Here is a 15,240-nt window from a genome sequence, read left to right on the forward strand (position 1 = left end):
TATTTCGTAGTGTATGAACGTTTCCTCAATCTGAAACTATTCATGTCATGTTTCTCACTTTAAATATTCATTTTGAGCTCAAATACGAACTTCAAAATTTGATATCGGACAAAATTGGGTTTTTTGGAGGGGTGGGCTTACCTTCAAGGTCTGAATCACGGAGTTCAGAGGATTGAAACCTTGACAAATACCGTTAACCTAAAGGCACATAACGACTGGTCGTGTCTATTATCAAAATACGCCGAGGAAACGACTACTTCCAGTTGCAAGTCCAGTTAAAGTTCAAAATTGGAAAAATTCCGAAATTTGGTGAATTTTGGTGCAAATGACCTTCTTTACACTGATGAACCCAGATCAGTTTCACTGCGACCTAACAACTGTTGTGATAAAAGTGTTCACTGGTGTCCACGCTACATGTAAACTACAGATGGATGCATCTATTAGCATCTCTCGGACTTACAGGTCGAGAAAAAGAACGAAAAAAGGTCAAAATTGACGCTTTTTGTACCTGAGGACCAACTTTGGGGCAAATTCCCCACAAAAAAATTTTATAAAGCACTTTTGAGATTCGGTTTTCTGATCAGAATCATCATGGTGTTTGTAACACATTGTTTTCAATGCATTAAGTACCATCATTGCTTCTGTTTCTTTCCCCTCTCCGAAAAGTACCTTTGAAAATGTCTGACAACCAAAATATACATGAAAAAAAAGTGCAAAAAAGACAGCAAAGGTCAGCAAAAAATCGGAGATGTGTTTAGAATAATATTTCCTAATTTCAATAAAAAATATGCATTTTCCCCCAATAAAAAACAGTAGAGTCTACTAGAGGTAGTTTTGAAAAAAGACAACAATATCACTGGAATCTAATGTTTTATTTGTCCATTCTTTAGATCATTACAGTAATAATAGACAGCCTGAGCAAATGAAGATAAGAAGAAATTAAAATATGGCAGATCTTCCCCAAGCAATCAGAGAATGGCTTACAGAATATAAGGTAACTATGAAAAATAATAGAAAAAATATAATAGGAACAATAAAAAATCATAAGTCCATTTAAACAGACAACATGACCCAAATTAAAAACTACTAAATGACATTAAAAAAAAAATAAAAGCAAAGATTCAGAACTCAAATCCAACTAAATTAAGGAAAACTTGCGTGAAGTTCCCTGGGATAATGGTTAGCAACGTGGGATATGGGTTAGCAACACCCAGGGGCTATGGGTTTTGTAACAACGTGCGTTAACCAATCAAAATCCTAGATATAGACTAAGCCGGGGATAAAGCTTGTTGTTAGATGTGAGCCAAGGCTCCTTGTTAAAGGCTGTAACTTGACCTATAATGGTTTATTTTAAAAAATTGTTATTTGGATGGAGAGTTGTCTCATTGGCACTCATCCCACATCTTCCTATATCTGTTTACATATCTTCTATATCTATTAACTTTCAGGTGCAAGATTTTCTAACTGCATTGACCACCTATTGGTGGCATTTGCCTGTTATCTCAATATCTTTTCTTTTATCGGTTGTTGTCTCTTTGACATATTTCTATTCTCAATTTTAATAAAAACAAAAAAAATGCGAAGACATAAGCAACTTTTTACAAATATTAGTACCTTGCTGTTTGGCCTATTTCTATAAGTCACAATAAATTTATGCTTTTGATATCTCCAGGAAAGTAATTCAACCATATACATTTTCTTATCAAAAGAGGTTAATTTGCCAGTATATATATTCTGACAGAAAGTGGAAGAAGAGGTATAAGGTAAAGCCAAAGGACCCAATTCATTTTGCAATTTGGATTTTTGATTATCTCCCTTTTGCTGTGTTTTGTTTACTTTTTCAGTCTTTTTCAACTGCCATAATTTGTAGGCATTGTTTTCTATTGATGTATGTAGACTTCATTTTCTATTGTTCTTTTGTAGACCTTGTTTTCTAATGCTGTTTTCTATTGATGTTTTGTAGACCTTGTTTTCTAATGCTGTTTTCTATTGATGTTTTGTAGACCTTGTTTTCTAATGCTGTTTTCTATTGATGTTTTGTAGACCTTGTTTTCTAATGCTGTTTTCTATTAATGTTTTGTAGACCTTGTTTTCTAATGCTGTTTTCTATTGATGTTTTGTAGACCTTGTTTTCTAATGCTGTTTTCTATTGATGTTTTGTAGACCTTGTTTTCTATTGCTCTTTTGTAGACCTTGTTTTCTAATGCTGTTTTCTATTGATGTTTTGTAGACGCTGTCCCAAGAAGAACTAAACACATACAGTAGTACAGTTAGACATAATGATGAACTGGTTTCCTGTTTATATCATCTTTTTAAATCAGAAACAGATTCACAGGTACTAACATATATTGATCTGTATTAACAGAAATAGATATATATATGTGACTTGGATGGAGAGTTGTCTCATTGGCACTCATACCACATCTTCCTATATCTATATATGTAATGACACAATTAAGCAATGAAATATATACTATTCATAGATGGCGTCAGCATTAGTAGTAAACATGAAGTCATGATACCAATATAAAATCTACTGGTCTCTGACAGATCCATTAGGGGTCACCACATGACTATGTTAAACCAATCACAACATCAGTAATTTACATGAAGTGTGATAAGATCCTATATGTGGTTTCTCTGATCTCTTAACATTGAACTATCGATCAAATTGAATCACCAATATAAATTGCCACTTCATATTGCTTGACTAAGAGGAGCCAGGATTGATATTGGAATCGTTACAAATTTATTTTTGGTCTAAAGAAATTAATATAATAAACAATCCACAGTTTTAAAATCTTTTTCCCCTGGTTGTACTTGGAGAAAATGTCCTCAATACTATTTCTATTGCAAGATATCAGTATTGTGTCATATCTTTACCTAATTTTGGTGGTCAGGTTCTACAGACCACTATGTTTCCAGAACTCTGGCAATCTCAGAGACTTGAATTGAAGGTAGATAACTCTGTTTTACAATTAATTGTGGAATACAGTGTCCTGAAACAAATTTGTATTTATTTGTAATTTCTCTGACTCAAACAAATGAATGTATGTATAAAGAATGTTTTGTATGTTTAATTCTTTTGCTTTGATTCAATAAAAAATTCATTTGTATGTAATAATAGCTATTATAAGAAAACAAATGACAGATTCAAGCTTCAGAAAATGAGTTATCTCCCTTTGATAGTGTCCCAGGTTGAAAGTTAGGTACATTAAATCAAGATTATCAACTGGTATTTGTTCTCTTTGAATATGGTCTGGTATTAAGGTAACAGTCTTGTATTTGACTGCTCAATAGACTGACTTGTACATGCAAAACAGTTGTCGATCTCCATGTACATTACATTTAGTAATTTTGTTTTCATGGAAAAGAAAATGCCTCATACCACGACGAATAAAAATTTATGAAACCTGGAAGTCAACACTAATTGTGTCTACTTTCTGCTCTCTCTAAACCTGGAAGTCAAAACTAATTGTGTCTACTCTCTCCAACAAATTCCTGTCAACTTCTAATTTCCTGGTTTGCTATTCTAAAAAAGATGCAACATTTTATCAAATTTTTTTAATCACACAGAAAAACATTGAGTTCAGAAAAAAGTCTAAATAAATGAACTACTTTATTTCACTTCATGTATATTAAATGAAACTAGTTATAAATAATATGTTTGACTTTCTTGAATGATCTCTCCTTGCAATTTATAAAAAGAAATTAAAAAGAAAAGACTAACTTGATTGGTCATAAAATTTGAAAACTGGATTACTCAAAAACTAATAATTGTAAATAAACATTTTTTTCACAGAGTTATGTTTGATTATAATAGTTTTAAAATTCTTTGATATTTTCCACTTGGTTGGGTTGGGATCACGCTAACATGTTTAACCCCGCCACATTATTTATGTATGTGCCTGTCCTAAGTCAGGAGCTTGTAATTCAGTGTTTGTCGTTTGTTTATTTGTTACATATTTGTTTTTTGTTCATTTTTTTTACATAAATAAGGCCATTAGTTTTTTCGTTTGAATTGTTTTACATTGTCTTATTTGGGGCTTTTATAGCTGACTATGCGGTATGGGCTTTGCTCATTGTTGAAGGCCGTACAGTGCCTATAGTTGTTAATATCTGTGTCATTTTGGTCTTTTGTGGATAGTTGTCTCATTGGCAATCATACCACATCTTCTTTTTTATATTGTATCACATGTTTTGAAAATAATTCCAGAACGAGATTTTAAACAAGACTGAAACGTTGGAAGAATACATCCTTAAGAGACCCACTATAATTAGCTAATTTTATCCACTGAAAAAGTGCTTATCTCTCTTCAATGTAACTGTCTGCAATAGTACTGTATCAAAACTGTACCTAAATATAATTAGACTTTTTCAGACTACACATTTTCAATCAGTAATTTTGATTTTATTAACCATACTTATAGCAATTTATTCTGATAGTTGAACAAAAAAACATCCATATAAAAACAGAACAGGTCTCAAAATAAGGGTGGGTTGAGGTACAGGAAATAGCCTACCACTTTTTAAGCTATCACTCTTTGATCTGTTATTACAATATAATGAATTTTGATATGAGTGTCATACAAATGAGAGGTTTAGCTAGTGATGAAACCAGATAGGTTTAAATTACCATTTTCTACATAAGGCCATACCAAGTCAGGAATATGAGAATTATTTTCCATTTGTTTGATGTGCTTGAGGACTTTTGATTTTGGGAATTTTCTTTTGTGTTAGGGATGTACTTTGGTGAAATTTAAAAAATCAAGAATTTAAAATTGATATTATAAGTCTAGTTAAGGAACAAAATGAGCTAAACATTATAGACCTCCTTTTCAAGATATTTGAGTTTTAAAAAATGGCAAGTTGAGGCACTGTTGTCTCATATTTGTATTGGTATTATTTGGGCATGGGTCGCAAATCGAAAAGAAAAAAAATCTACAATCTGCTTAAATTTTGGTAAATGACCTTATATGAGCTTTTCAAGTCTTATGTGAAAAGAAAAATGGGTGTTACACTCACTCTGGGCAAAATATTTTACCCTGTATCATCATGATCATAGGAATTAAACAAGGAGTCCAAACATTTGACAAAACTTACTAAACCTCACCTAAGTACATTCTTATAAGTATTTTTGATATTTACCTTCCTGCAATCATAAAAAAGAATTCAGTATATAAATAAACCCTCAATTATTGTAATTTCAGAGGTCTGAAATGGTTTTAAGAGAATTCTGACCAATTTATGGCACATGCAAAAATAGATTGATATTTTTTAAGCTTAAAAAAATGCTACCTATATATATGTTTATAGAAATTGTCAATAGACTCCTGAAGTTGTCAAACGATTCCTTATAGCATGTTGGCTATTGTCTTGAGAAGTATATTAACGAATAGAGAGAAACTGAGCAGCAAAATGAAATCTTCAATTTAATAAACAGAACTTATGGAGTTACTGGCCATAAATTACAATTTTAGTGGTGTTTTATTACAATTATGCCATAAACTTTAATGGATGCAGATAAGCTGTGACTGGAAAAATGATTGACAAACTTGTCAAGAACTTAAAAAGAGTGACTTTTAACTCTATCAGCTGTCCCCTTATTTTGGTAAATAGGTTTGCCATTATTATTTTAAAACATATTCTCCATGCGGTATGGGCTTTGCTCATTCTTGAAGGCCGTACAGTGACCTATAGTTGTTATTTTCTGTGTCATTTTGGTCTTTTGTGGATAGTTGTCTCATTGGCAATCATACCACATCTTCTTTTTTTATATCTCCAATGGTATCTTGATCATAATATTATTTAATGGTAGAAAGATAGTTGTTTCTGTTGCTAATGATTTAAAGGGTTTCATCAAAACATAGAAAACATTTGTACTTCCTCTCCTTGTTATCGAGAGGAGCCATTTTGAAACCCCACATGACCTTAGAATGTGTTTCTGGTTCTAATTTTAGAAAATAAAATTTTCCGATTTGATTTATTTATCTTTCATGATGTTATCAGAGCTGTTGAAGAACTGAAATAATATCTTCAGATATTGTAGATTTTAATTGAAACATTGATTTTAACTGTTAAGAATGGTAAATATGGTAAACTTTTACTGGGATATAATTTATGTATCCTGAATGATACACTCGCCCTGCGCACCATGTATCGTCAAGGATACATCTGCCCTGCGCATTGTGTATCCTTGAGATACACTCGCCGCGAAAGGGTTAAAGGTTACATTTTTTAACAAGGTTAAAGCTCATACTCATAGGAGCAATTTGCTTTATTCCCAATTGTTTGATATTTTGAATAACTGTCTACCCAAAATAGAAGCAGGGTACCAGGAGATCAAACTTATATGCATACAAATGAAGCAAATATTTATATACACACCTGTCTGCCTGTTATTTGTACAACAGTTTGCCGATTCCAAGATAAAATAAATGACCCTCAAATGTTAATGTTTATTTTTAAAGTGTCATATTCACATATAATTTGTAGATTTATTCAAATCATATAAAAATCATCGTCAGATGTTAATATTGATAACTGAATAACCTTTTAAATCCTATGTCTGTTTAATTTAAAGGTAATTAAGGATAGCAAAAGCAATAAATTGATAAAGTAGATATTAAGACAATTTCCAGTTGACTTGTCAGTTGACTTGTCACTTTATTGATATATATTAATTAGGTTTACATGGCTAATGAGAACTTTATAGGAAGACTTAAACATTGTACAATTAGTCTATAATATCTGACATAAAGCAGCAATCCCTTTTCAATTATTACCTTGAATCTTTTAAATTGTGATGTCAAAATTTACAGGAACTTGAACAAATTTGTATAAAGATGTCTATTGTTATGTGTATACCTGACTTAAAATAAATCTATTATGCTGTATGTTTTTATATATGCTTCATATTTGTTTTCAGGTTCAGGTTCAATTCATGTAAGACAGACACACTTCTCGTTTGAAGATTTTTTATTTGTTGAATAACATGAATAAAATATTTGGTCACTCTTCTCGATTAATTCATATCAAGTGTGCACTCATTGCAGCTTATTTTTAAGCATTTAGTTGTAAAGTATGAGCACTTTACTTTTTCGAGGTAATAATCTTAAATAAATACACATGTAGTTGATTTTAAGATTTCCTTCATAAAAAATTTCATTCCTGTTTAATTAATACACAAGTATTATTGATCTAGATTAATATTTGCATAGAGGATTTTTTTTTACATTTTATAAAATTGCAAGAGAAAAAAAACAAAAAAACATTTCAACATTTACAATAATTTATTTAAAGTATTGGGTCACAAGAATTCTGCTTGTTTTGAAGTAACCCAGTTTCACATATATGTTGGAATTTAATTGTAAAATAAAAATTTTGTGGACTAGGTTAAACTCTTATGCAAATTTTTAAAGAAAAAAAAAGAATAAATATATGTTATTTTGGCTTGTTCATATACAACAGTCATGACAGTATCCAATAAGGCATTTAGGGATACCAATTTACTTCTGACGAAAAGAAAGATTTTAGGATGAAAACTATTCAATTGACTTGTTAAGGAAGAAATTAAAGAGTGATGAAAAGTCAGTAAAAACACAATTCTTAAACAGATATTTTGTTCCTATTAAAACTTCATAATAAATATTATTGATATTTTATAATGAAGCTTTATGAAGAACACTAGGAAATCTTGCTTATTATTCGACTATAATTATTTGACTTGTTTGATGAACGTTCGTAACTGAAGAAGGAGAACTTTGAAGGAGATATTTTGTCAATGTTGTTAGAAGTACCTGTTCATATTAAAAATTATCTTAGATTTCACAATGAAGTAGCATCAAACTGACATTTCAGATAATTAATCATTTTTACACAGTTTATCTGTTACCATGGAAACCCAAATATGGAACTACAGTAAACAAGTTTTCTACCTGATCAAGGTATTGATTTAACATGTTAAAGGCATTTATAATTAAATGGGGATTATTTTTTGTTACCATGGGAACAATAACTGCCATTAATTTAACGCTAATGAGGGACATTTGGGCAGTAATCAGGTGCACGATAGAAAAACATCAAACGTAATAAAGAAAGGTAAATTAAATCAAAGCTGAACATTTAATCATAAGAAGACACAATGTCAAAGTGAAAAATTATCTAATGATGAAAAATGGAAATAAATATATAGGTTAATTAGCCTTCAAATTTTATACTAGATTCATGACTATCTGTAAAGTTTAACAATAAAAGGGAACCACTTTTAATTATCAGATTTGTTTTAATATCTTATTAAAGGGACTTAAGATTCCAAATCTAATAATCTAATGTTTTACATTGTCTTAAGACAGAGTTTTATCCTTAAATGTTTTACATATAGTCTTAAGACGAAGTTTTTATCCTTAAATGTTTTACATTGTCTTAAGACGAAGTTTTTATCCTTAAATGTTTTACATTGTCTTAATACAGAGTGTTTATCCTTAAATGTTTTACATTGTCTTAAGACGAAGTTTTTATCCTTAAATGTTTTACATTGTCTTAATACAGAGTGTTTATCCTTAAATATTTTACATTGTCTTAAGACGAAGTTTTTATCCTTAAATGTTTTACATTGTCTTAATACAGAGTGTTTATCCTTAAATGTTTTACATTGTCTTAATACAGAGTTTTATCCTTAAATGCTTTACATTGTCTTAATACAGAGTTTTATCCTTAAATGTTTTACATTGTCTTAATACAGAGTTTTATCCTTAAATGTTTTACATTGTCTTAATACAGAGTTTTATCCTTAAATAATTTACATAATGTCTTAAGACAAAGTTTTTATCCTTAAATGTTTTACATTGTCTTAATACAGAGTTTTTATCCTTAAATGATTTACATTGTCTTAATACAGAGTTTTTATCCTTAAATGATTTACATTGTCTTATAACTGAGTTTTATCCTAAAATATTTTACATTGTCTTAATACGGAGTTTTATCCTTAAATGTTTTACATTGTCTTAATACAGAGTTTTATCCTTAAATGATTTACATTGTCTTATAACTGAGTTTTATCCTTAAATATTTTACATTGTCTTAATACAGAGTTTTTATCCTTAAATGATTTACATTGTCTTATAACTGAGTTTTATCCTTAAATATTTTACATTGTCTTAATACGGAGTTTTATCCTAAATGTTTTACATTGTCTTAATACAGAGTTTTATCCTTAAATGTTTTACATTGTCTTAATACAGAGTTTTATCCTTAAATGTTTTACATTGTCTTAATACTGAGTTTTATCCTTAAATGTTTTACATTGTCTTAATACTGAGTTTTATCCTTAAATATTTTACATTGTCTTAATACGGAGTTTTATCCTTAAATGTTTTACATTGTCTTAATACTGAGTTTTATCCTTAAATGTTTTACATTGTCTTAATACAGAGTTTTATCCTTAAATGTTTTACATAATGTCTTAAGACAAAGTTTTTATCCTTAAATGTTTTACATTGTCTTAATACAGAGTTTTTATCCTTAAATGATTTACATTGTCTTATAACTGAGTTTTATCCTTAAATATTTTACATTGTCTTAATACGGAGTTTTATCCTTAAATGTTTTACATTGTCTTAATACAGAGTTTTATCCTTAAATGTTTTACATTGTCTTAATACAGAGTTTTATCCTTAAATGTTTTACATTGTCTTAATACTGAGTTTTATCCTTAAATGTTTAACATTGTCTTAATACTGAGTTTTATCCTTAAATGTTTTACATTGTCTTAATACAGAGTTTTATCCTTAAATGATTTACATTGTCTTATAACTGAGTTTTATCCTTAAATATTTTACATTGTCTTAATATGGAGTTTTATCCTTAAATGTTTTACATTGTCTAAATACAGAGTTTTATCCTTAAATGTTTTACATTGTCTTAATACAGAGTTTTATCCTTAAATGTTTTACATTGTCTTAATACTGAGTTTTATCCTTAAATGTTTAACATTGTCTTAATACTGAGTTTTATCCTTAAATAATTTACATTGTCTTAATACTGAGTTTTATCCTTAAATATTTTACATTGTCTTAATACTGAGTTTTATCCTTAAATATTTTACATTGTCTTAATAGGGAGTTTTATCCTTAAATGTTTTACATTGTCTTAATACTGAGTTTTATCCTTAAATGTTTTACATTGTCTTAATACAGAGTTTTATCCTTAAATGTTTTACATAATGTCTTAAGACAAAGTTTTTATCCTTAAATGTTTTACATTGTCTTAATACAGAGTTTTTATCCTTAAATGATTTACATTGTCTTATAACTGAGTTTTATCCTTAAATATTTTACATTGTCTTAATACGGAGTTTTATCCTTAAATGTTTTACATTGTCTTAATACAGAGTTTTATCCTTAAATGTTTTACATTGTCTTAATACAGAGTTTTATCCTTAAATGTTTTACATTGTCTTAATACTGAGTTTTATCCTTAAATGTTTAACATTGTCTTAATACTGAGTTTTATCCTTAAATGTTTTACATTGTCTTAATACAGAGTTTTATCCTTAAATGTTTTACATAATGTCTTAAGACAAAGTTTTTATCCTTAAATGTTTTACATTGTCTTAATACAGAGTTTTTATCCTTAAATGATTTACATTGTCTTATAACTGAGTTTTATCCTTAAATGTTTTACATTGTCTTAATACGGAGTTTTATCCTTAAATGTTTTACATTGTCTTAATACAGAGTTTTATCCTTAAATGTTTTACATTGTCTTAATACGGGGTTTTATCCTTAACTGGATTTATGACATAGTTTTATCCTTAACTGGATTAACATGATTAATGACATAGTTTTATCCTTAACTGGATTTATGACATAGTTTTATCCTTAACTGGATTAATGACATAGTTTTATCCTTAACTGGATTAATGACATAGTTTTATCCTTAACTGGATTTATGACATAGTTTTATCCTTAACTGGATTTATGACATAGTTTTATCCTTAACTGGATTAATGACATAGTTTTATCCTTAACTGGATTAATGACATAGTTTTATCCTTCACTGGATTAATGACATAGTTTTATCCTTCACTGGATGACATAGTTTTATCCTTCACATGATTAATGACATAGTTTTATCCTTAACTGGATTTATGACATAGCTTTATCCTTCTGGATTAATGACATAGTTTTATCCTTAATTAACTGGATTAATGACATAGTTTTATCCTTAATTAACTGGATTAATGACATAGTTTTATCCTTAATTAACTGGATTAATGACATAGTTTTATCCTTCACTGGATGACATAGTTTTATCCTTCACTGGATTAATGACATAGTTTTATCCTTAACTGGATTTATGACATAGTTTTATCCTTAACTGGATTTATGACATAGTTTTATCCTTAACTGGATTAATGACATAGTTTTATCCTTAATTAATGGATTAATGACATAGTTTTATCCTTCACTGGATAAATGACATAGTTTTATCCTTCACTGGATAAATGACATAGTTTTATCCTTCACTGGATTAATGACATAGTTTTATCCTTCACTGGATTAATGACATAGTTTTATCCTTCACTGGATTAATGACATAGTTTTATCCTTAACTGGATTATAATGACATAGTTTTATCCTTCACTGGATTAATGACATAGTTTTATCCTTCACTGGATTAATGACATAGTTTTATCCTTCACTGGATTAATGACAGTTTTATCCTTCACTTGATTAATGACATAGTTTTATCCTTCACTGGATTAATGACATAGTTTTATCCTTCACTGGATTAATGACATAGTTTTATTCTTAACTGGATTAATGACATAGTTTCATCCTTAACTGGATTAATGACATAGTTTTATCCTTCACTGGATTTATGACATAGTTTTATCCTATTATAGTTACACTAACCTAATTAGGATCTTAGTCAACCTTCTAGTGTGAAATTTTGAGAAAAAAATTGATTGATAGCATTGAATTACAAACTTAATAGATTTGTATGTGCTTTGCTAAAAAAAATTCCTGTATCTGAAATGTTTACTATGTTCATGATGTTCAGAGACCAGATTTAAAACTTGTTAATATTGTCACATTCTCACCCAAACTAAATGTGTCTATAGTATTTATCTAATATAAAAACAAGTTATATACAAAATGTAAAGATTAATTTAAAAACAAAAATTTTAATGCTTAAAAAAACAATAGAAATAGAAATTGACAATTATAATGTTTAAGCATTCTCACATTGGCATGTGCTGAAAGTAATCCTCAGAACGTTCATCTGTACCCTGGCTACAAAACAAAACTTGGTGACCATTTAAAGGGAACACATCAATTGCGACCTAGCCACAAAAAGAGAACATTTCATATTGGGTCTATGTTATAGGCTTCTTAAGACAAGAAGATAAACTTAACATAAGTAATACATCTTTGAACTGTGGAAGAGAATACAGGGCTTTGCAATGAATATCAAATATCATGTGTATGTATGACCGTTTTGAAAAAAAAATACACGCTGAAAATGGGCAAAATTTCACGTTATGTTGTTTCATTCAAAATCAATTTTTATCAATTGATAGTAAATAAGTGAACTTAATTTATACTACATTATTGGTTCACTGTTATAGACAATTTATTCACCTTTCTTTTGCTGGTTGTTGAAAAAATCTTCAGTGGTAACAAAGTTATGATAAAAAGTTGAATACTATGCGCTTGTTATGAAGTTTTGTACTTTTGTTTTTAGCTTGCTCAGTGTAGTGATAAAAGAGAAAAATAAATCAAATTTATGCATAATAGCATAAATTTGATTTATTTTTCTCTTTTAACACAACACATAATAGTGTTGTGTTTTCTCTTCTAGTATATAAATTAGCAAAAACTACCTCATATATCAATATTGCAGTACCCTAGCTAAAGATATATGCCATCAAAGTTGGATTTACAAATAAAGTGAAAAAATGTCTTGTCCGTAGACATGCATTTCCTAGTAAACTGGAAGTGTAATAACATTAATGTTGCATTGCTAAGTTCATGCTCTTTAGTAGATTTGAAAACACTACTTAAATTTTTTTGTACCCTCTATTAATAGAGGAATAATTTGAAAAAAAATGTCAGAATGTCTTGTCTGTAGACACATGTCTTGTCCGTAGACATGGATTTATATCAATATTGCTTGGCTTTATAGGGATATATTGTTTCTATGTGTTGTTTAAACTTAGAAATATGTTATTTTTAATTAATAAATGGCAATTTAAGTGTTTTAATTTTTTGTAAAATTACTTTACAGGAGTGGATTTTAAAAAGTGTCAAATTATCAGTCATAAAAAGCATACCTTATTTTACTTCAATATTTTTATTCCAGTTGCTACATGTATACCTTAAAAGATTAACTAAATCAAATGAAGAAAAAGTATTTCTCTCTCTCTCTGACTTTATCTTTTGCATTTCAGTTACTACCAGCAGATGAGGAAGTGTCTACGGACAAGACACTTGTACATAACAAGTATGAAAATCAATTATTTGTCTTCTTTGGAACTTAAATTTTATTTTATAGGTGATGAAAGTTATTCGTACAAATAAAAAATCAGTATTTTTGTCGAGCCTGCAACTTTTGTTGCAGAAAGCTCGACATAGGGATAGTGATCCGGCGGCGGCTACGGCGGCGGCGTTAGCTAACTTCTTAAAAGGTTTATATTTTAGAAGGTGAAAGACCTGGATGCTTCATACTTTGTATATAGATGCCTCATGTTACGAAGTTTTCGTCAGTCACATGTCCAATGTCCTTGACCTCATTTTCATGGTTCAGTGACCACTTGAAAAAAAAGTTCAGAATTTTTGTAATGTTGAATTCTCTCTTATTATAAGTAATAGGATAACTATATTTGGTATGTGCGTACCTTGCAAGGTCCTCATGCCCGTCAGACAGTTTTCACTTGACCTCGACCTCATTTCATGGATCAGTGAACAAGGTTAAGTTTTGGTGGTCAAGTCCATATCTCAGATACTATAAGCAATAGGGCTAGTATATTTGGTGTATGGAAGGACTGGAAGGTGTACATGTCCAACTGGCAGGTGTCATCTGACCTTGACCTCATTTTCATGGTTCAGTGGTTATATTAAGTTTTTGTGTTTTGGTCTGTTTTTCTCATACTTTATGCAATAGGTCTACTATATTTGTTGTATGGAATGATTGTAAGGTGTACATGTCTAGCGGGCAGATGTCATCTGACTTTGACCTCATTTTCATGGTTCAGTGGTCAAAGTTAAGTTTTTAAGTTTTGGTCTTTTTATGTTTTTTATATGCCAAAGGTCAGCTATATTTGGTGTATGGAAATATATTATGATCTATATGTCAGTCCCGCAGATTTATTTGACCATGACCTCAATTGCACGGTTCATTGCACAGTGTTAAGTTTTTGTGTTTTGGTCTATTTTTCTTAAACTATAATAAGTAATAGGTCAACTATATTTGTTGTATGGAAGCTTTGTTAGCTGTACATGTCTGCCTGGCATGGTTCATCTGACCTTGACCTCATTTTCATGGTTCATTGGTCTTTGTTTAGCTACTTGGTTAATGTTAAGTTTATGTGACAGTTGTAATAAAGCTTTATACTTAGGACTATCAACATAATATCAATGATTAGTAAAGAAGGCGAGACATTTCAGTGTGTGCACTCTTGTTAACATAAATATAGTCATAATTAATTCTAACAGATATTTTTTGTCATCTAAAATTGTCTTGTCCCTAGACATTACCACAATAAATTTGTTTCTAATTTCCTCTAGTTCAGTCTGATTTGATAGATAAAATGTATGTTATTTTTTCGAGAGTAACACATTCAACTATGTCAAAATTAAGTTCAAATAATAGTTTGATTGTTTTAAACAGTCAATATGGATTTCAGTTAAAAGTCTGACTCACCGTCACTCAATGTGACTTCATTTTGGCTTAATCCATAAATTATTGAGATATGTAAAGAATTATGGGTACATTTTTATATTTTCAAAAATTGAAAAAAAACAGAGCTTAAAATTTAATAGGGTAATTTTAATCTTATCTTTAACAATCATCTTTTAAAGCATTTAATTAAATATCAATACAATGTCTTGTCCGTAGACAAAACATATGAATTTTATTATAATTACTAAGTTTGACTGTTTATTGTAAAAATATGCATCAAGTTATTGAAATGTTCTATACACCTAAAGAAAGGTTTTTATTTTGGAAGTTTTG

General features: G+C 29.4%; 1 protein-coding gene across 1 annotated transcript in view; it reads left to right on the plus strand.

The window, feature by feature from the left end:
• Positions 1-15,240, plus strand: part of LOC139503800 (hyccin-like) — a 68,492-nt gene that overhangs the window by 2,282 nt on the left and 50,970 nt on the right. Inside the window, exons 2-3 of the mRNA XM_071293727.1 lie at positions 891-994; positions 2,231-2,335. Coding sequence (XP_071149828.1) covers positions 947-994; positions 2,231-2,335 — 153 coding nt within the window. The 5' untranslated portion in view covers positions 891-946. The remainder of the gene's footprint in view (positions 1-890; positions 995-2,230; positions 2,336-15,240) is intronic.

The sequence above is a fragment of the Mytilus edulis genome, chromosome 14 (genome assembly GCF_963676685.1).
Source record: "Mytilus edulis chromosome 14, xbMytEdul2.2, whole genome shotgun sequence".
Lineage (NCBI taxonomy): Eukaryota > Metazoa > Mollusca > Bivalvia > Mytilida > Mytilidae > Mytilus > Mytilus edulis.